This window comes from Biomphalaria glabrata, chromosome 4 (genome assembly GCF_947242115.1).
Source record: "Biomphalaria glabrata chromosome 4, xgBioGlab47.1, whole genome shotgun sequence".
Lineage (NCBI taxonomy): Eukaryota > Metazoa > Mollusca > Gastropoda > Planorbidae > Biomphalaria > Biomphalaria glabrata.
Window position 1 is genome coordinate 31,150,527 of NC_074714.1, and position 20,468 is coordinate 31,170,994.

At 37.8% G+C, this 20,468-nt stretch overlaps 1 protein-coding gene across 10 annotated transcripts in view; it reads left to right on the forward strand.

The window, feature by feature from the left end:
• LOC129926041 (uncharacterized) overlaps positions 1-20,468 on the forward strand; it is a 100,834-nt gene that overhangs the window by 8,416 nt on the left and 71,950 nt on the right. Inside the window, exons 2-3 of one of the 10 annotated variants that reach the window (XM_056027885.1) lie at positions 1,731-1,981; positions 6,769-7,293. In XM_056027885.1, coding sequence (XP_055883860.1) covers positions 7,236-7,293 — 58 coding nt within the window. In that variant the 5' untranslated portion in view covers positions 1,731-1,981; positions 6,769-7,235. The remainder of the gene's footprint in view (positions 1-1,730; positions 1,982-6,768; positions 7,294-20,468) is intronic. The other 9 variants (XM_056027886.1, XM_056027884.1, XM_056027891.1 and 6 more) reach the window with 9 other exon arrangements.

The window sequence follows — 20,468 nt, forward strand, 5'->3', positions numbered from 1 at the left end:
GGAGACCATTAATGCCTTAAAGCCCAGTGCTATTTTTGCATATACTGATAGGTCGGCATTGATAGATTCTGGAAGAGCAGGCTATGGAGCCTACATCGACTTTTTTGGCTCTCACTCAGTCAAAATCTTTGGACCATGTGGTAGTGTTTGCAGTTTTCATGCGTGCGGAGGCCATGGCAATCTGTGAACCCTTAAAAGTCATTGACTCTCAACTCGGCGAGGGACATTCGAGGGTATTACAGATTGGTGTGGTCATTGACTCAAAACCTGTACTACAGGCTTTGCAAAGCCCTGGACCTTATCCCCCCAATATTGACACTGTCATCATGGCCTCACACAATATAAAGCAACGCAGTGGGCCCTGGGTACCGAGTCTATTGCAGACTCCTTGACCCACCAGGGAGGGCAAACACCACCAACTGAACAGGCTGGAGTTTTTATCATGTTCTGGCTATAATTCAAAAACAGAAATGGAAAAGTGGTTTGAGTGCTGGGACAAGTCCCAAAAAGCCCGTGGAGTCTGGGAGCGCATGAGGTGCCCTGACCGCACTTCCCCGTGGTGGAGGCTGTCAAGGCCTGAGCAAGCTTTTATAGCACAGTGCAGGACAGGTCACTGTCCTGTTGACTCATATTTCTCACGTCTATGGCCAAATTTCGATTCACGGTGCCCTCGCTGAGGGGAAGAGGAGGAAATTGTGTCCCATATTCTGTTTGACTGCTCCAGACTTGCTGATCTCCGTCTCAACAGGTCTGGGAAACCAAAAATTCTCGACCTGTATGACGACATTTATGCACTACGCAATACAGCAGGGATTCTGTCCAGGGCTTTTGCAAAAGAGGGTTTGAGCCTCTCCAGACCTCACTCAAATGGAGTTTGATGATTAGAAAATAAATTCGTCTTTGCATTTTATTCATACTTTACTAAGGTACAAAATCTTGGTCACATTAACTTTAAGAGCTATTTACAGTAGATGGTATTTTACCAACAAAAAGCCGATAAACATTCAGATCTGCCTTTTAGATTTAGATTACTATCGACTAGCTGCTGTAACTAGCAGAATATCGCTTTTGATTTTTTTAAGAGATCGAAATAGATTTAGATCTATATTTATATGCCAGTGACTATTAAAGTGCATAAAGTATTTGAACTTCCTGTTTTGCATTTGTATTCAATGAAAGCTGACAATGCCGTTTTTTATTTAATCGCGAGTAAGATTGGCGTTATCCATATTTAATGACACTCAAAAATGACAATTTTGTCTATTTTTCAGAAGAGTTTAATAATTTCAGGAGATTTTCGTGACTGTTTCGTATATTTTGCAATTTCAGATTTCCATTAGCTCCTGGAAAATTAGAGGCCGCGGAACCCTGTAATAATAAGCTAAAATGGTTTAATTTAATAATTTACACCTAGATTTAACACGGAGCCTATGAAAGTGCGGGGCCCACTGTGGTCGCAAAGGTTGCAGTCACCTATGGCCGACCCTGTTCATTAGCTTCTAGTGAGTTATCCTTATCTTAAACTAATCATTAATATAAGCAGTTTTTTCCCCGGTTATCAGCATAATTATCTTATGATAAATGTCTTGTATTGTTATACTCTACTTGTCTATGTTAGGGCTCTATTTCGCTCACAGTAACACCCGCCCTCTTTTTGTCAACACACACACACATAGGCTACACTCACACGCCCAATCGCGTTGACAATTATTCCCACCATTTATTTGTAGGGAATCACGGTCGACTAGCGCTGGCTGACTGCGACATCTAGCGCCTCGACTCCTGGACTTTGGCGGAGCGACGAAAGTGACTGCTACAAATGGGCCCCAAAAATCAATGCTTTAGATTCAGTAGCGCGCTATTCGATATGTGATTTAGTGGAGGTGTCACTGGTCCTGATAGCAGTCTTGTGCTCAGGTGAAAGAATTGAATGGGATATTGAGTCGTAAAGTTGTTGAGGTCAATAGTAACTTTTATATAGGTAAGTGAAGTTCAAACCAATGTATATAATGAGCTTTAAGAACTTAGTGAACTGGAAGTGTAGAACTTGTTAGTATCAAAAAGACTTTAAGAACTTAGTGAACTGGAAGTGTAGAACTTGTTAGTATCAAAAAGACTTTAAGAACTTAGTGAACTGGAAGTGTAGAACTTGTTAGTATCAAAAAGACTTTAAGAACTTAGTGAACTAGAAGTGTAGAACTTGTTAGTATCAAAAGGACTTTAAGAACGACTTAGTGAACTGGAAGTGTAGAACTTGTTAGTATCAAAAGGACTTTAAGAACGACTTAGTGAACTGGTAGTGTAGAACTTGTTAGTATCAAAAGGACTTTAAGAACTTAGGGAACTGGAAGTGTAGAACTTGTTAGTATCAAAAGGACTTTAAGAACGACTTAGTGAACTGGAAGTTTAGAACTTGTTAGTATCAAAAGGACTTTAAGAACTTAGGGAACTGGAAGTGTAGAACTTGTTAGTATCAAAAAGACTTTAAGAACTTAGTGAACTAGAAGTGTAGAACTTGTTAGTATCAAAAAGACTTTAGGAACTTAGTGAACTGGAAGTGTAGAACTTGTTAGTATCAAAAAGATGTTTTGTTTCTATGTGGTGTTTAATCACCTTTCAATATTTTGATGACCATACAATACACCTGGAAGTCGATCAATTAATGTGTTCATTTAAGTTTTGACAAAATTTCAATTTGAGGAATTAGTGATGTCCTGTGTACACAAATATTTCCATATCAAATTGGAGTATGTCTTTCCACCTCAGAAAAATAAAATGCCAGTTATTAAAGTAACACAAAAACTAAAGCAAATAAAACTACTTACTTGAATCATGGTAAACCAGCTCACACAGACTAAAAACTCAAAATATCTAGCTGTAATAATAAATGAAGAAAATCTTACTCTGGAACAAATGCAACCTAACACAACTACACCAAGCTGCATTAAACTTTCAACAAACATTCTTATGAGAAAAAGACATTAACCAACCAGTCGATGACATCTGGAATTTCATTAAAAACTATCTTTAAAAAATTATAGAAATCATATACCAACTAAATACACAGTGACAAAATTAATAAATGCTGGTATAATAATAGATTAAAGAAGCTTTGCAAACAGAAAGAAAACCTATATAGAAAATTTATAGAAACTAAGGCAGAAAGAGTTTACAAAAAGTACTTAAAATTAAACACCTAACCCAAAAAGTAAGCAAACAGCTGCAGAGTGAATATGTAAACAATGCAATATCTAAAGATAACAACAAAACTGGTCATACATTAAGTCTAAGAAAATGGAAACAACAGGCATAGCGCCATTAAAAGCAGAAGACAACTTAACACATAATGATAATGAAACTAAAGCAAACATCCTAAACAAATACTTTGCATCAGCATTTTCAGCCCCAGGAGACAAAGACATTACTTAATTTGAACCAAGTAGACAACATAGAAGATATAGAAGTACAAGAAAAGGGAATCCAAAAACTGTTAGCCAACATCAAACCAAATAAAGCATCTGGACCTGATGGTTTCCAGCTAGATTACGCAAAGAACTAAGCAATGAGCTAGCCCCAGTGTTCAAAATACTCTTTCAGGCATCGCTTAACCAGGGCAGAGTACCAAAGGACTGGAAGTTAATGTCACCCCCCTATTTAAAAAAGGAGAAAAATCTGACCCAGGAAACTACAGACCAGTATCACTTACCAGCATCACATGTAAAATCCTAGAACACATAATATGTAGCAACGTCATAAACCACTTAGATAAACATAATGTCCTCACACCAAACCAACATGACTTTAGGAAATATAGATCATGTGAAACACAACTAATAGGACTAATTGATGATTTTTCAAAAGGTTTAGATAACAGTGAGCAAATAGATGCTATCTTACTAGATTTTTCCTAAGCTTTTGACAAAAATCACCACCATAGTTTGCTTCAAAAAAACTAAAATACTTTGGCATTGATGGTCCATTGCATCAGTGGATTAAAGATTTTCTGATTAGGGAGAGAACAAACTGTAACAATAAATGGCTCAAAATCAACACCAATAACAGTAAACTCAGGTGCACCTCAAGGAACAGTCTTAGGTTCACTACTATTTTTAATTTACATAAACGATTTACCAAATTGCATTAGTTCAGGAACAAAAGTCAGATTATTCTCAGACGATTGCATAATATATAGAACAATAAAAACAACACAAGATACAGAAATTTTACAAAGAGAATTAGAGGAATTACAGAAATGGGAATCAAATTAGAGTATGTCTTTCGACCTAGAAAAATGTCAGTTATTAAGAGTAACAAAAAAACTAAAAACAAATTAATTTCACTTATCTAATTCATGGTAAACCAGTAACACAGACTAAAAACTGTCATGAAATCCCATATTGATGAAACTATCAAAAAAATCAAACAAAGCATTAATGTTTATTAAAAGAAATTTCTTTAAATCAAATAAGAACATAAAACTAAAATGTATTTAACCTTGGTTTGGCCTATAATAGAATATGCATCATCTGTTTCGGACCCCTCAACTCAAGAAAACATTAAGAAACTGGAAAAGACACAACATAGAGCAGTGAGATTCATAACAAACGAATATTCACAGTCGAGTAGAGTAACACCTTTAGTAAAATCACTAAATTTAGAAAGCCTTCAGGACAGAAGACTTGAAAGTAAAGTAGCAATTATACATAAAACACTGAACCATAATCTTCAAATACAAAAACAAAATTTAATAAAATACTCAGAAAGACACAAAGATAAAGGCACATTTCTCATCCCATATGCTAGGACAAATTTGTACAAATGCTCCTTCTTCCCTAGTGCTATTAGAGCAGCGAAAGGGTTGCCTGAGCTAGCTAGGAAAACCAGTGACTTGGCAGAATTTAAGTCATTGACTGAATGCATGACGCGTAGGACGTAATCATCTTCTTTTTTGAAGTAACGTCTGTATTATATAAGATAAGAAAAGAAGATGAAAAGTTAAGATGAAATCTCCATATTGATATATTATTTAAAAAATCAAGCAAAACATTATTTTGTTTGTATCGAATAAGGGAAATAACGTGTACATGAATGGTAGAGAGAGATTAAAGGTGCGGCAGTTCTCACTCTTTAGATAAGCTTTTGGTTTTCTTTAGGATTTTGTCCTACAAACTATTCTCTGCTTAGTGTACTACTTGATTGGAACTCTTCAATTTCATTTTGTATTCTTAACAAAAATTAACAAACTCTAAAACACAGAAGCTCAAAGTATATTTCCCAATACAAGCTGTAGTGTAACTGAGGTGTCTATATTAGTGTATTTTAAGGAAAAAAATCGCTTGCATAATTAATTTTATAAATTAAACGGTTTGCTTTTAGAAAACCAAAAGTGGCCGTTGCACCTAAACTTTTCAAGCCACATCGCAAGGTGAAATAATATTTTTCATATCTCTTCTAGTTTTCGATACCTGAGTGTGACAGACGGACATTTTGCACAAACCTATTAGCGGCTTTTCGCCTTACGGGGGCCGCTAACAAGTGTAACTTTTCACCTTTACAGCGCTTACATCCTAGAGAACCAAACACCTTCACAGAATTCAACATTTACATGGAACACATAAGAAGAATTTTTAAAAATATATGTTGCAATACATTCTGTTTGAAACGTTCAGCGATACCATTCCAAAATGTCAAGAAATTGAAAAGATTATTTTTTTAGCTTTTAAATTTAATTTCATATTATTTTGTACATAAATATTATAAGCTTAAACTCGATATTAAAACTCAAATCAAGTAGGTGACAATAAATGTTCAGAAACCCGATGGCCTGGTTCAGTTTCAATTTGTAGCACGAGAGTTCCCTCCCTGTGTTTCAATTTCAATCCTAACATGACATAATGCGTTACCCAACCTGTACCTAGATCTGTAACGATTGATCTCGGGTATAGCATGGCTTGATAACATTGTGACGTCACCATTCACTGATAACATTGTGTATTGTCTAACGTTGTAAGTAAGAAAGCAATTATTTGACACTCAAATTTGTTTGAAATATTGCGTGCTTCATCTTATCTGTACTAGTAAAAACATTCATTCTACAGAGCCACTTGAGCCAAGGGTAATGTTCTGTCTGTTTAGTAGGAGGGTTATGTTCTGTCTCTTTAGTAGGAGGGTAATGTTCTGTCTGTTTAGTAGGAGGGTAATGTTCTGTCTGTTTAGTAGAAGGGTAATGTTCTGTCTGTTTAGTAGGAGGGTAATGTTCTGTCTGTTTAGTCGGAGGATAATGTTCTGACTGTTTAGTAGGAGGGTAATGTTCTGTCTGTTTAGTTGGAGGATAATGTTCTGACTGTTTAGTAGAAGGGTAATGTTCTGACTGTTTATTCACATCTGTAATGTTTGATTGTCTTAAAGTGATTTAAATAATGTTTTTTTGTTTAGGTTTGGTCTATAATACAACACTATCCATAATAAATACATTAGATGAAAAGAATAAAAACAAGTTATAGTGAAATAAAATGATCAAAGAGCGCAAACTGAGGCCCACTTCCGACCCGAGTTGATATTGGGCCCCCAAAACCTTCTGCCCCTGTTTTTAATGGAGTCGTTATAGTCCATTTGATTCGACCATTTTTTAAATATTTTGAATTGGTCGTGACATGAGTGTAGGTCAATGACATGCCCCACCCCCGGCCGAAAAGGCACTACTTTCAATATTGTCTTACACAGCTTAGGTTTCAATAATTTAAACTCCATTTTTTTGTTACTTTACAGGTCAATATCACAGGTGTGTTGAGCCTTTGAACACTGTCACAGGTCAATATCACAGGTGTGTTGAGCCTTTGAACACTGTCACAGGTCAATATCACAGGCGTGTTGAGCCTTTGAACACTGTCACAGGTCAATATCACAGGTGTGTTGAGCCTTTGAACACTGTCACAGGTCAATATCACAGGTGTGTTGAGCCTTTGAACACTGTCACAGGTCAATATCACAGGTGTGTTGAGCCTTTGAACACTGTCACAGAGTCACATGGTTTTTGATGTTTCTACATTCCAAGTTTCAGAAACTTTGCCACTGTCTTTAAATTCCTGACTTGCCCGTAGGTGACCAGCTTGGGTATCTACCGGACATGACGTCAAAGTTTGATTCCTTCAGAACCAAAACAAGATCTACATAAATCCTTTGTGTAGTCTACATTGGATGTCAATAACAAAAGCGCTAACCGCTGGTCAAGACCAATGGATATATTCAAGTTTCTACTTTTAATGGTGGAATGTTTCCTCTTCACTGTACAATGTAAGTTCATTCAATTAAATTTTGGATAATCTTTTAGCTAGGGGATTAGAATTAGAATTGCTACAACTATTAACTCTATGGCTGCTTGTACCAACACATTCAAAGTAGACATAGACAAAAGATTCCACGGTTGCATTTGATTTGGTTACATCAACAGTTTGTAAGTGTTGTGTCACTGTAAGTGTTGTGTCACAGTAAGTGTTGTGTCACAGTAAGTGTTGTGTCACAGTAAGTGTTGTGTCACAGTAAGTGTTGTGTCACTGTAAGTGTTGTGTCACCGTAAGTGTTGTGTCACTGTAAGTGTTGTGTCACTGTAAGTGTTGTGTCACAGTAAGTGTTGTGTCACAGTAAGTGTTGTGTCACAGTAAGTGTTGTGTCACTACAATGTGATTGGTTGTCACGTTTACGTAAAGGAAGTTCCACCGTGGTTTAGTGACAGTTAAGTCAGGTCACTTTCAGGTCAGGAGGTCTTTGTGCTCCAAGACTAAGAAGAATGATCTACTCTAGTTCCTTCCTTGCACATTTCCCTTATTATAACGAGGGGTTGGATTGGCACAAACAAATCAATAAAAAAAGAAAATAGTCTTTTAATCCATTCAGTCTGACCATCAAACAAAAAGTCTATAGAAGTCTGACCATCAAACAAAAAGTCTATAGAAGTCTGACCATCAAACAAAAAGTCTATAGAAGTCTGACCATCAAACAAAAAGTCTATAGAAGTCTGACCATCAAACAAAAAGTCTATAGAAGTCTGACCATCAAACAAAAAGTCTATAGAAGTCTGACCATCAAACAAAAAGTCTATAGAAGTCTGACCATCAAACAAGAAGTCTATAGAAGTCTGACCATCAAAAAAAGTCTATAGAAGTCTGACCATCAAACAAAAAGTCTATAGAAGTCTGGCCATCAAACAAAAAGTCTATAGAAGTCTGACCATCAAACAAAAAGTCTATAGAAGTCTGACCATCAAACAAAAAGTCTATAGAAGTCTGACCATCAAACAAAAAGTCTATAGAAGTCTGACCATCAAACAAAAAGTCTATAGAAGTCTGACCATCAAACAAAAAGTCTATAGAAGTCTGACCATCAAACAAAAAGTCTATAGAAGTCTGACCATCAAACAAGAAGTCTATAGAAGTCTGACCATCAAAAAAAGTCTATAGAAGTCTGACCATCAAACAAAAAGTCTATAGAAGTCTGGCCATCAAACAAAAAGTCTATAGAAGTCTGACCATCAAACAAAAAGTCTATAGAAGTCTGACCATCAAACAAAAAGTCTATAGAAGTCTGACCATCAAACAAAAAGTCTATAGAAGTCTGACCATCAAACAAAAAGTCTATAGAAGTCTGACCATCAAACAAAAAGTCTATAGAAGTCTGACCATCAAACAAAAAGTCTATAGAAGTCTGACCATCAAACAAAAAGTCTATAGAAGTCTGACCATCAAACAAAAAGTCTATAGAAGTCTGACCATCAAACAAAAAGTCTATAGAAGTCTGACCATCAAACAAAAAGTCTATAGAAGTCTGACCATCAAACAAAAAGTCTATAGAAGTCTGACCATCAAACAAAAATTCTATAGAAGTCTGACCATCAAACAAAAAGTCTATAGAAGTCTTTCCATCAAACAAAAAGTTTATAGAAGTCTGACCATCAAACAAAAAGTCTATAGAAGTCTGACCATCAAACAAAAAGTCTATAGAAGTCTGACCATCAAACAAAAAGTCTATAGAAGTCTGACCATCAAACAAAAAGTCTATAGAAGTCTGACCATCAAACAAAAATTCTATAGAAGTCTGACCATCAAACAAAAAGTCTATAGAAGTCTTTCCATCAAACAAAAAGTTTATAGAAGTCTGACCATCAAACAAAAAGTCTATAGAAGTCTGACCATCAAACAAAAAGTCTATAGAAGTCTGACCATCCAACAAAAAGTCTATAGAAGTCTGACCATCAAACAAAAAGTCTATAGAAGTCTGACCATCAAACAAAAAGTCTATAGAAGTCTGACCATCAAACAAAAAGTCTATAGAAGTCTGACCATCAAACAAAAAATCTATAGAAGTCTGACCATCCAACAAAAAGTCTATAGAAGTCTGACCATCAAACAAAAAGTCTATAGAAGTCTGACCATCAAACAAAAAGTCTATAGAAGTCTGACCATCAAACAAAAAGTCTATAGAAGTCTGACCATCAAACAAAAAGTCTATAGAAGTCTGACCATCAAACAAAAAGTCTATAGAAGTCTGACCATCCAACAAAAAGTCTATAGAAGTCTGACCATCAAACAAAAAGTCTATAGAAGTCTGACCATCAAACAAAAAGTCTATAGAAGTCTGACCATCAAACAAAAAGTCTATAGAAGTCTGACCATCAAACAAAAAGTCTATAGAAGTCTGACCATCAAACAAAAAGTCTATAGAAGTCTGACCATCAAACAAAAAGTCTATAGAAGTCTGACCATCAAACAAAAAGTCTATAGAAGTCTGACCATCAAACAAAAAGTCTATAGAAGTCTGACCATCAAACAAAAAGTCTATAGAAGTCTGACCATCAAACAAAAAGTCTATAGAAGTCTGACCATCCAACAAAAAGTCTATAGAAGTCTGACCATCAAACAAAAAGTCTATAGAAGTCTGACCATCAAACAAAAAGTCTATAGAAGTCTGACCATCAAACAAAAAGTCTATAGAAGTCTGACCATCAAACAAAAATTCTATAGAAGTCTGACCATCAAACAAAAAGTCTATAGAAGTCTTTCCATCAAACAAAAAGTTTATAGAAGTCTGACCATCAAACAAAAAGTCTATAGAAGTCTGACCATCAAACAAAAAGTCTATAGAAGTCTGACCATCAAACAAAAAGTCTATAGAAGTCTGACCATCAAACAAAAAGTCTATAGAAGTCTGACCATCAAACAAAAAGTCTATAGAAGTCTGACCATCAAACAAAAAGTCTATAGAAGTCTGACCATCAAACAAAAAGTCTATAGAAGTCTGACCATCAAACAAAAAGTCTATAGAAGTCTGACCATCAAACAAAAAGTCTATAGAAGTCTGACCATCAAACAAAAAGTCTATAGAAGTCTGACCATCAAACAAAAAGTCTATAGAAGTCTGACCATCCAACAAAAAGTCTATAGAAGTCTGACCATCAAACAAAAAGTCTATAGAAGTCTGACCATCAAACAAAAAGTTTATAGAAGTCTGACCATCAAACAAAAAGTCTATAGAAGTCTGACCATCAAACAAAAAGTCTATAGAAGTCTGACCATCAAACAAAAAGTCTATAGAAGTCTGACCATCCAACAAAAAGTCTTCCGTCACTCTGAGACCAATCGTTAAAGAAGACCTGAACACAGACCTGCGACGTCACAACCTGTGGGCAGTTTAGACCAATAGCTCTTTGCCACGTTACAGGTCGTAAAGTCAGACTAGATGAAGTCGATCTTTCTATTCTTAAACATCCTCATAATGCATGAACCTTTTTGGCATCCTGATGGTGCCTTTTTTTTAGCTGTCTCCGTAGGAAAACCTTTAATTAGTTTTGGGTTTGTCTCTCTGTATGTTACGTTTAGACCTAAACACCTAGAAACGTTTCATGAAAATCTTTTGGCTGTTTTTTTTTTTTTATAAATGAAGAATACAAAACACTGCAAAAGTCTTTTCCCAAATATTTGTTTCTTTCTGTATAATGTGTTTAGTTACCAAAACGGACTAGTTTAACTTACGCAGATACACTAGTAGGTTCGCCATTTGAAATAAATTTTTCTAACTCAGAAGCACATCTTGAAGAGCGTCCTGTGCACCTAATGAACTTGAATGTGGGCTGTTGACGGAGTGAACTCTCATCCAGTCAATACAATCTTAGTGTTGCAAGTCAATACAATCTGAGAGTTTTAAGTCAATACAATCTTAGTGCCACCAGCAGATCTAGTTTGTCTACTGCTATCTACTGCACGAATAGCAGAGCAGCAAATCATTCAGGGAGATATTAAGTGTGACCTTTAACCTTTACAACTCTTTGATGACTAGAGACCTGGGATTGTGTCTCTACATTAAGTCCACAGCTCAGTGAAAACAAAGTGACTTCGTTTGATTTCTGATCTCCACGGAACCTTTTGGTTTATATTTGAGTTCAACAAGCATGCACACACATAGACATGCACGCACACACACACACACACACTCAAGCAACTGTCTTGGTATATCGCATTAATTTCGACAAAAAGCAGGACCGGGAAAGACTATTTGTGGGGTAACAATAACGCAATAAGGGGAATAACTCCACCTATACAGCAATATATATATATCATTAAGTAGCATCTATTTCTCTTATTTAATACCAACAAAATTCATGCTTTGCTAGGTACAACAAATAATTGTATAAAGTTTTCAACATTGCGATCTTTTGGGGCAGATGATGTCAAGGTCATTTGTTGGTTTTGCCCATGGTTAACGAGCGTGTCTTGTGGCCAGCACAACCACCTTTACTTTTCCCTAACTAATGTCAGGTACTCATTAGAGCTGGCCATCCTAAAGATCATGAAATTAAAATCCTAGTCTATATCAGGATTATCACCCTTGACCTCTCGGTACGAAAGCCAAGCACTTTACCCCTCAGCCACCGTGCCTTGAGAGATATGTACACACATTGGACCAGACAGAGCTGCTGTAAACTTTGTACAACTACAAACACTGACATGTGGGAGAATAGAAATATACAAACACTGGCATGTAGGAGAATAGAAATATACAAACACTGGCATGTAGGAGAATAGAAATATACAAACACTGACATGTAGCAGAATAAAAATATACAAACACTGACATGTGGGAGAATAGAAATATACAAACACTGGCATGTAGGAGAATAGAAATATACAAACACTGGCATGTGGGAGAATAGAAATATACAAACACTGGCATGTAGGAGAATAGAAATATACAAACACTGACATGTAGCAGAATAAAAATATACAAACACTGACATGTAGGAGAATAGAAATATACAAACACTGACATGTGGGAGAATAGAAATATACAAACACTGACATGTGGGAGAATAGAAATATACAAACACTGACATGTGGGAGAATAGAAATATACAAACACTGACAGGTAGGAGAATAGAAATATACAAACACTGACATGTAGGAGAATAGAAATATACAAACACTGACATGTGAGAGAATAAAAATATACAAACACTGACATGTAGGAGAATAGAAATATACAAACACTGACATGTGGGAGAATAGAAATATACAAACACTGACATATGGGAGAATAGAAATATACAAACACTGGCATGTGGGAAAATAGAAATATACAAACACTGACATGCGGGAGAATAGAAATATACAAACACTGACATGTGGGAGAATAGAAATATACAAACACTGACATGTAGGAGAATAGAAATATACAAACACTGACATGTAGGAGAATAGAAATATACAAACACTGACATGTAGGAGAATAGAAATATACAAACACTGGCATGTGGGAGAATAGAAATATACAAACACTGACATGTGGGAGAATAGAAATATACAAACACTGACATGTAGGAGTATAGAAATATACAAACACTGACATGTGGGAGAATAGAAATATACAAACACTGACATGTGGGAGAATAGAAATATACAAACACTGACATGTGGGAGAATAGAAATATACAAACACTGACATGTGGGAGAATAGAAATATACAAACACTGACATGCGGGAGAATAGAAATATACAAACACTGACATATGGGAGAATAGAAATATACAAACACTGACATGTAGGAGAATAGAAATATACAAACACGGGCATGTGGGAGAATAGAAATATACAAACACTGACATGTGGGAGAATAGAAATATACAAACACTGACATATGGGAGAATAGAAATATACAAACACTGGCATGTAGGAGAATAGAAATATACAAACACTGACATGTGGGAGAATAGAAATATACAAACACTGACATGTAGGAGAATAGAAATATACAAACACTGACATATGGGAGAATAGAAATATACAAACACTGACATATGGGAGAATAGAAATATACAAACACTGACATGTAGGAGAATAGAAATATACAAACACTGACATATGGGAGAATAGAAATATACAAACACTGACATGTAGGAGAATAGAAATATACAAACACGGGCATGTGGGAGAATAGAAATATACAAACACTGACATGTAGGAGAATAGAAATATACAAACACTGACATGTAGGAGAATAGAAATATACAAACACTGGCATGTGGTAGAATAAAAATATACAAACACTGGCATGTGGGAGAATAGAAATGACAGTCTTGGGTATTAAGTGAATACATGAGAGAATAAAGTCAGCAAATCTATATGGCAATGGAAATAAAATTAGTTACATCTTGTTGTTTTGATTTCCTCATTGTTATAGAGCATTTTATGATATTACTTTATCTATGAGAGTAAATTAATCTCCGAGAGTTAATTCATCTATGAGCTGGGTGGATATAGAAACAGATTTGGGTGGACACAGGGACAGAGCTGAGGAGACTCACTTAAGTCTAAAATGTAAACTCCTATTCACCATCTAGATTCTTAACGTAAAACTTTCTGTTGTTAGACAACTATACCTTACTAGATGGCTATGTTAGAGTGTACAGCCATGGCTATGTTAGAGTGTACAGCCATGGCTATGTTATAGTGTACAGCCATGGCTATGTTATAGTGTACAGCCATGGCTATGTTAGAGTGTACAGCCATGGCTATGTTATAGTGTACAGCCATAGCTATGTTAGAGTGTACAGCCATAGCTATGTTAGAGTGTAAAGCCATAGCTATGTTAGAGTGTACAGCCATGGCTATGTTAGAGTGTTCAGCCATGGCTATGTTAGAGTGTACAGCCATAGCTATGTTAGAGTGTACAGCCATGGCTATGTTAGAGTGTACAGCCATGGCTATGTTAGAGTGTACAGCCATAGCTATGTTAGAGTGTACAGCCATAGCTATGTTAGAGTGTACAGCCATAGCTATGTTAGAGTGTACAGCCATGGCTATGTTAGAGTGTTCAGCCATGGCTATGTTAGAGTGTACAGCCATAGCTATGTTAGAGTGTACAGCCATGGCTATGTTAGAGTGTACAGCCATGGCTATGTTAGAGTGTACAGCCATGGCTATGTTAGAGTGTACAGCCATAGCTATGTTAGAGTGTACAGCCATAGCTATGTTAGAGTGTACAGCCATGGCTATGTTAGAGTGTACAGCCATAGCTATGTTAGAGTGTACAGCCATGGCTATGTTAGAGTGTACAGCCATGGCTATGTAAAAGTGTACAGCCAAGTCAGACTTGATAATCACTCAAGCGTTCGTTACAAGAATGAACCACTGCTAAGAAATCTCTGCTAAATATTGACATTGACCTGGTCATGTTGATCTGATTGTTTCATAACTTCATGAAGGTTAAGTTTGTATTTTTAGTTGCAATCTGTGCAGATCAAACGTGAGTGCCATTTGTCAGATAAGGTTGGCATATTTCTTTGTATGGGTGTGAGTATTGAACAATTAGATCGATACAGCTCTGCACCTGTTGTTAGTACTTGATAGTACTTGTTAGTACTTGATGCTAGACTGGGAGAGAACAGTCAGTCACGTGCTGTGGGCACTAAGTTTTCTGAACAGGAATGTGAAATTAAATGGTTCTTCGGAGCTCGTTCTACACGTTAGCGTGGCTGTCTAGTTAGCACGGCTGTCCAGTTAGCACGGCTGTCCGGTACTGCAACAAAATAGCGCGAACAAAAAAGCGCGGACTAAATAGCGCGGACAAGATAGCGCGAACATAATAGCGCCGACAAAAATATATTTCAATTATTTGGAAAGAACTACTTTAGATATCGTAAAATAGGACTAGAGACAATATTTTGTTGTTTTAATGTTATCATTATTTTTCAGTCATTTTGCAGGAAACACCTTAGATATCTTCAAACATAAATAGGTGAACAGTAAGCAAAAATTACAATAAGCTTAAATGAATAATTTCAAAATATATCATTTATTTATATTCAAAAAGTGTACTTTGAAAACAGGCAAAGATACTTGTCAGATTTATAAATATATATACATACACTAACTTTCACAAAGTTAAATTGTAGGAAATGTCACGCAGAAAGTCCATCACTGGCTTGTTTCTGTACATTAGCAATATAGCTGCAAGACGTCTGTTAAGTTGGAAGTACTTTGTCTTGCTTGCAGCTTTACTTCATTCTCCAGCATTGCACCTCAGAATCTTGTTCTCAGTGTTCTCAGTCTTCTCAGTGTTCTCAGTCTTCTCAGTGTTCTCTGTGTTCTCAGTGTTCTCAGTGTTCTCAGTGTTCTCAGTCTTCTCAGTGTTCTCAGTGTTCTCAGTGTTCTCAGTGTTCTCAGTGTTCTCAGTCTTCTCGGTGTTCTCAGTGTTCTCAGTGTTCTCAGTCTTCTCAGTGTTCTCAGTCTTCTCAGTGTTCTCAGTGTTCTCAGTGTTCTCAGTCTTCTCAGTCTTCTCAGTGTTCTCAGTCTTCTCAGTGTTCTCAGTGTTCTCAATCTTCTCAGTCTTCTCAGTCTTCTCAGTCTTCTCAGTCTTCTCAGTCTTCTCAGTGTTCTCAGTCTTCTCAGTGTTCTCAGTCTTCTTAGTGTTCTCAGTCTTCTCAGTCTTCTCAGTCTTCTCAGTGTTCTCAGTGTTCTCAGTGTTCTCAGTCTTCTCAGTCTTCTCAGTCTTCTCAGTCTTCTCAGTCTTCTCAGTCTTCTCAGTCTTCTCAGTGTTCTCTGTTTTCTCAGTCTTCTCAGTGTTCTCAGTGTTCTCAGTGTTCTCAGTGTTCTCAGTCTTCTCAGTCTTGTCAGTCTTCTCAGTGTTCTAAGTGTTCTCAGTGTTCTCAGTCTTCTCAGTGTTCTCAGTCTTCTCAGTCTTCTCAGTCTTCTCAGTGTTCTCAGTCTTCTCAGTCTTCTCAGTGTTCTCATTGTTCTCAGTCTTCTCAGTGTTCTCAGTCTTGTCAGTGTTCTCAGTGTTCTCAGTCTTCCCAGTCTTCTCAGTCTTCTCAGTCTTCTCAGTCTTCTCAGTGTTCTCAGTCTTCTCAGTCTTCTCAGTCTTCTCAGTGTTCTCAGTCTTCTTGGTGTTCGTAGTCTTCTCAGTGTTCTCAGTCTTCTCAGTGTTCTCAAGCTTCTCAGTGTTCTCAGTGTTCTCAGTCTTCTCAGTGTTCTCAGTCTTCTCAGTCTTCTCAGTGTTCTCAGTGTTCTCAGTCTTCTCAGACTTGTCAGTCTTCTCAGTCTTCTCAGTGTTCTCAGTGTTCTCAGTCTTCTCAGTCTTCTCAGTGTTCTCAGTCTTCTCAGTGTTCTTAGCTTTCTCAGTCTTCTCAGTGTTCTCAGTCTTCTCAGTCTTCTCAGTGTTCTCAGTCTACACAGTGTTTTCAGTGTTCTCAGTCTTCTCAGTGTTCTCTGTGTTCTCTGTGTTCTCAGTCTTCTCAGTCTTCTCAGTCTTCTTAGTCTTCTCAGTGTTCTCAGTCTTCTCAGTCTTCTCAGTGTTCTCAGTCTTCTTGGTGTTCTCAGTGTTCTCAGTGTTCTCAGTCTTCTCAGTGTTCTCAGTGTTCTCAGTCCTCTCAGTGTTCTCAGTCTTCTCAGTGTTCTCAGTCTTCTCCGTGTTCTCAGTCTTCTCAGTCTTCTCAGTCTTCTCAGTCTTCTCAGTCTTCTCAGTCTTCTCAATGTTCTCAGTCTTCTCGGTGTTCTTAGTCTTCTCAGTGTTCTCAATCTTCTCAGTCTTCTCAGTCTTCTCAGTCTTCTCAGTCTTCTCAGTCTTCTCAGTGTTCTCAGTCTTCTCAGTGTTCTCAGTCTTCTTAGTGTTCTCAGTCTTCTCAGTCTTCTCAGTGTTCTCAGTCTTCTCAGTGTTCTCAGTGTTCTCAGTGTTCTCAGTGTTCTCAGTGTTCTCAGTCTTCTCAGTCTTCTCAGTCTTCTCAGTCTTCTCAGTCTTCTCAGTGTTCTCTGTTTTCTCAGTCTTCTCAGTGTTCTCAGTGTTCTCAGTGTTCTTAGTCTTCTCAGTGTTCTCAGTCTTCTCAGTGTTCTCAGTGTTCTCACTCTTCTCAACGTTCTCAGTGTTCTCAGTGTTCTCAGTGTTCTCAGTCTTCTCAGTGTTCTCAGTGTTCTCAGTGTTCTCAGTCTTCTCAGTCTTCTCAGTCTTCTCAGTCTTCTCAGTCTTCTCAGTCATCTCAGTGTTCTCAGTCTTCTTAGTGTTCTCAGTGTTCTCAGTGTTCTCAGTGTTCTCAGTGTTCTCAGTGTTCTCAGTCTTCTCAGTGTTCTCAGTCTTCTCAGTGTTCTCAGTCTTCTCAGTCTTCTCAGTGTTCTCAGTGTTCTCAGTGTTCTCTGTGTTCTCAGTCTTCTCGGTGTTCTCAGTGTTCTCAGTGTTCTCAGTCTTCTCAGTGTTCTCAGTCTTCTCAGTGTTCTCAGTGTTCTCAGTGTTCTCAGTCTTCTCAGTCTTCTCAGTGTTCTCAGTCTTCTCAGTGTTCTCAGTGTTCTCAATCTTCTCAGTCTTCTCAGTCTTCTCAGTCTTCTCAGTCTTCTCAGTCTTCTCAGTCTTCTCAGTCTTCTCAGTGTTCTCAGTCTTCTTAGTGTTCTCAGTCTTCTCAGTCTTCTCAGTCTTCTCAGTGTTCTCAGTGTTCTCAGTGTTCTCAGTGTTCTCAGTGTTCTCAGTCTTCTCAGTCTTCTCAGTCTTCTCAGTCTTCTCAGTCTTCTCAGTGTTCTCTGTTTTCTCAGTCTTCTCAGTGTTCTCAGTGTTCTCAGTGTTCTCAGTGTTCTCAGTGTTCTCAGTCTTCTCAGTCTTGTCAGTCTTCTCAGTGTTCTCAGTCTTCTCAGTCTTCTCAGTCTTCTCAGTGTTCTCAGTCTTCTCAGTGTTCTCAGTCTTCTCAGTCTTCTCAGTATTCTCAGTGTTCTCGGTGTTCTCAGTGTTCTCAGTGTTCTCATTGTTCTCAGTCTTCTCAGTGTTCTCAGTGTTCTCAGTGTTCTTAGTGTTCTCAGTGTTCTCAGTCTTTTCAGTGTTCTCAGTGTTCTCAGTCTTCTCAGTGTTCTCAGTCTTCTCAGTGTTCTCAGTGTTCTCAGTCTTCTCAGTCTTCTCAGTGTTCTCAGTGTTCTCAGTCTTCTCAGTGTTCTCAGTGTTCTCAGTCTTCTCAGTCTTCTCAGTGTTCTCAGTGTTCTCAGTGTTCTCTGTGTTCTCAGTGTTCTCAGTGTTCTCAGTCTTCTCAGTGTTCTCAGTCTTCTCAGTGTTCTAAGTGTTCTCAGTGTTCTCAGTGTTCTCAGTCTTCTCAGTCTTCTCAGTGTTCTCAGTGTTCTCAGTGTTCTTAGTCTTCTCAGTGTTCTCAGTCTTCTCAGTGTTCTCAGTGTTCTCACTCTTCTCAGTGTTCTCAGTGTTCTCAGTGTTCTCAGTCTTCTCAGTGTTCTCAGTGTTCTCAGTCTTCTCAGTCTTCTCAGTCTTCTCAGAGTTCTCAGTCTTCTCAGTGTTCTCAGTGTTCTCAGTCTTCTCAGTGTTCTCAGTGTTCTCAGTGTTCTCAGTCTTCTTAGTGTTCTCAGTGTTCTCAGTGTTCTCAGTCTTCTTAGTGTTCTCAGTCTTCTCAGTGTTCTCAGTCTTCTCAGTGTTCTCAGTCTTCTCAGTCTTCTCAGTGTTCTCAGTGTTCTCAGTTTTCTCTGTGTTCTCAGTCTTCTCAGTGTTCTCAGTTTTCTCAGTGTTCTCAGTGTTCTCAGTCTTCTCAGTGTTCTCAGTGTTCTCAGTGTTCTCAGTCTTCTCAGTCTTCTCAGTGTTCTCAGTCTTCTCAGTGTTCTCAGTGTTCTCAGTCTTCTCAGTGTTCTCAGTGTTCTCAGTGTTTTCAGTCTTTTCAGTCTTCTCAGTCTTCTCAGTGTTCTCAGTCTTCTCAGTCTTCTCAGTCTTGCCAGTGTTCTCAGTCTTCTCAGTGTTCTCAGTCTTCTTAGTGTTCTCAGTCTTCTCCGTGTTCTCAGTGTTCTCAGTCTTCTCAGTCTTCTCAGTGTTCTCAGTCTTCTCAGTCTTCTCAGTCTTGTCAGTCTTCTCAGTCTTCTCAGTCTTCTCAGTGTTCTCAGTGTTCTCAGTGTTCTCAGTCTTCTCAGTGTTCTCAGTCTTCTCAGTGTTCTCAGTCTTCTCAGTGTTCTCATTGTTCTCAGTCTTCTCAGTCTTCTCAGTGTTCTCAGTGTTCTCAGTCTTTTCAGTCTTCTAATTGTTCTCAGTGTTCTCAGTGTTCTCAGTGTTCTCAGTGTTCTCAGTGTTCTCATTGTTCTCAGTGTTCTCAGTCTTCTCAGTGTTCTCAGTCTTCTCAGTGTTCTAAGTGTTCTCAGTGTTCTCAGTGTTCTCAGTCTTCTCAGTCTTCTCAGTCTTCTCAGTGTTCTCAGTCTTCTCTGTGTTCTCAGTGTTCTCAGTCTTCTATGTGTTCTCAGTGTTCTCAGTGTTCTCAGTCTTCTCAGTCTTCTCAGTGTTCTCAGTGTTCTCAGTGTTCTCAGTCTTCTCAGTGTTCTCAGTCTTCTCAGTGTTCTCAGTGTTCTCACTCTTCTCAGTGTTCTCAGTGTTCTCAGTGTTCTCAGTGTTCTCAGTGTTCTCAGTGTTCTCAGTGTTCTCAGTGTTCTCAGTCTTCTCAGTCTTCTCAGAGTTCTCAGTCTTCTCAGTCTTCTCAGTCTTCTCAGTGTTCTCAGTGTTCTCAGTCTTTTCAGTCTTCTAATTGTTCTCAGTGTTCTCAGTGTTCTCAGTGTTCTCAGTGTTCTCAGTCTTCTCAGTCTTCTCAGTGTTCTCAGTGTTCTCTGTGTTCTCAGTCTTCTCAGTGTTCTCAGTGTTCGCAGTCTTCTCAGTCTTCTCAGTGTTCTCAATCTTCTCAGTCTTCTCAGTCTTGTCAGTCTTCTCAGTCTTCTCAGTGTTCTCAGTGTTCTCAGTCTTCTCAGTGTTTTCAGTCTTCTCAGTCTTCTCAGTCTTCTCAGTGTTCTCGGTGTTCTTTGTGTTCTCAGTGTTCTCAGTGTTCTCAGTCTTCTCAGTGTTCTCAGTGTTCTCAGTGTTCTCAGTGTTCTCAGTGTTCTTAGTCTTCTCAGTCTTTTTAGTGTTCTCAGTGTTCTCAGTCTTCTCAGTGTTCTCAGTCTTCTCAGTGTTCTCAGTGTTCTCAGTCTTCTCAGTCTTCT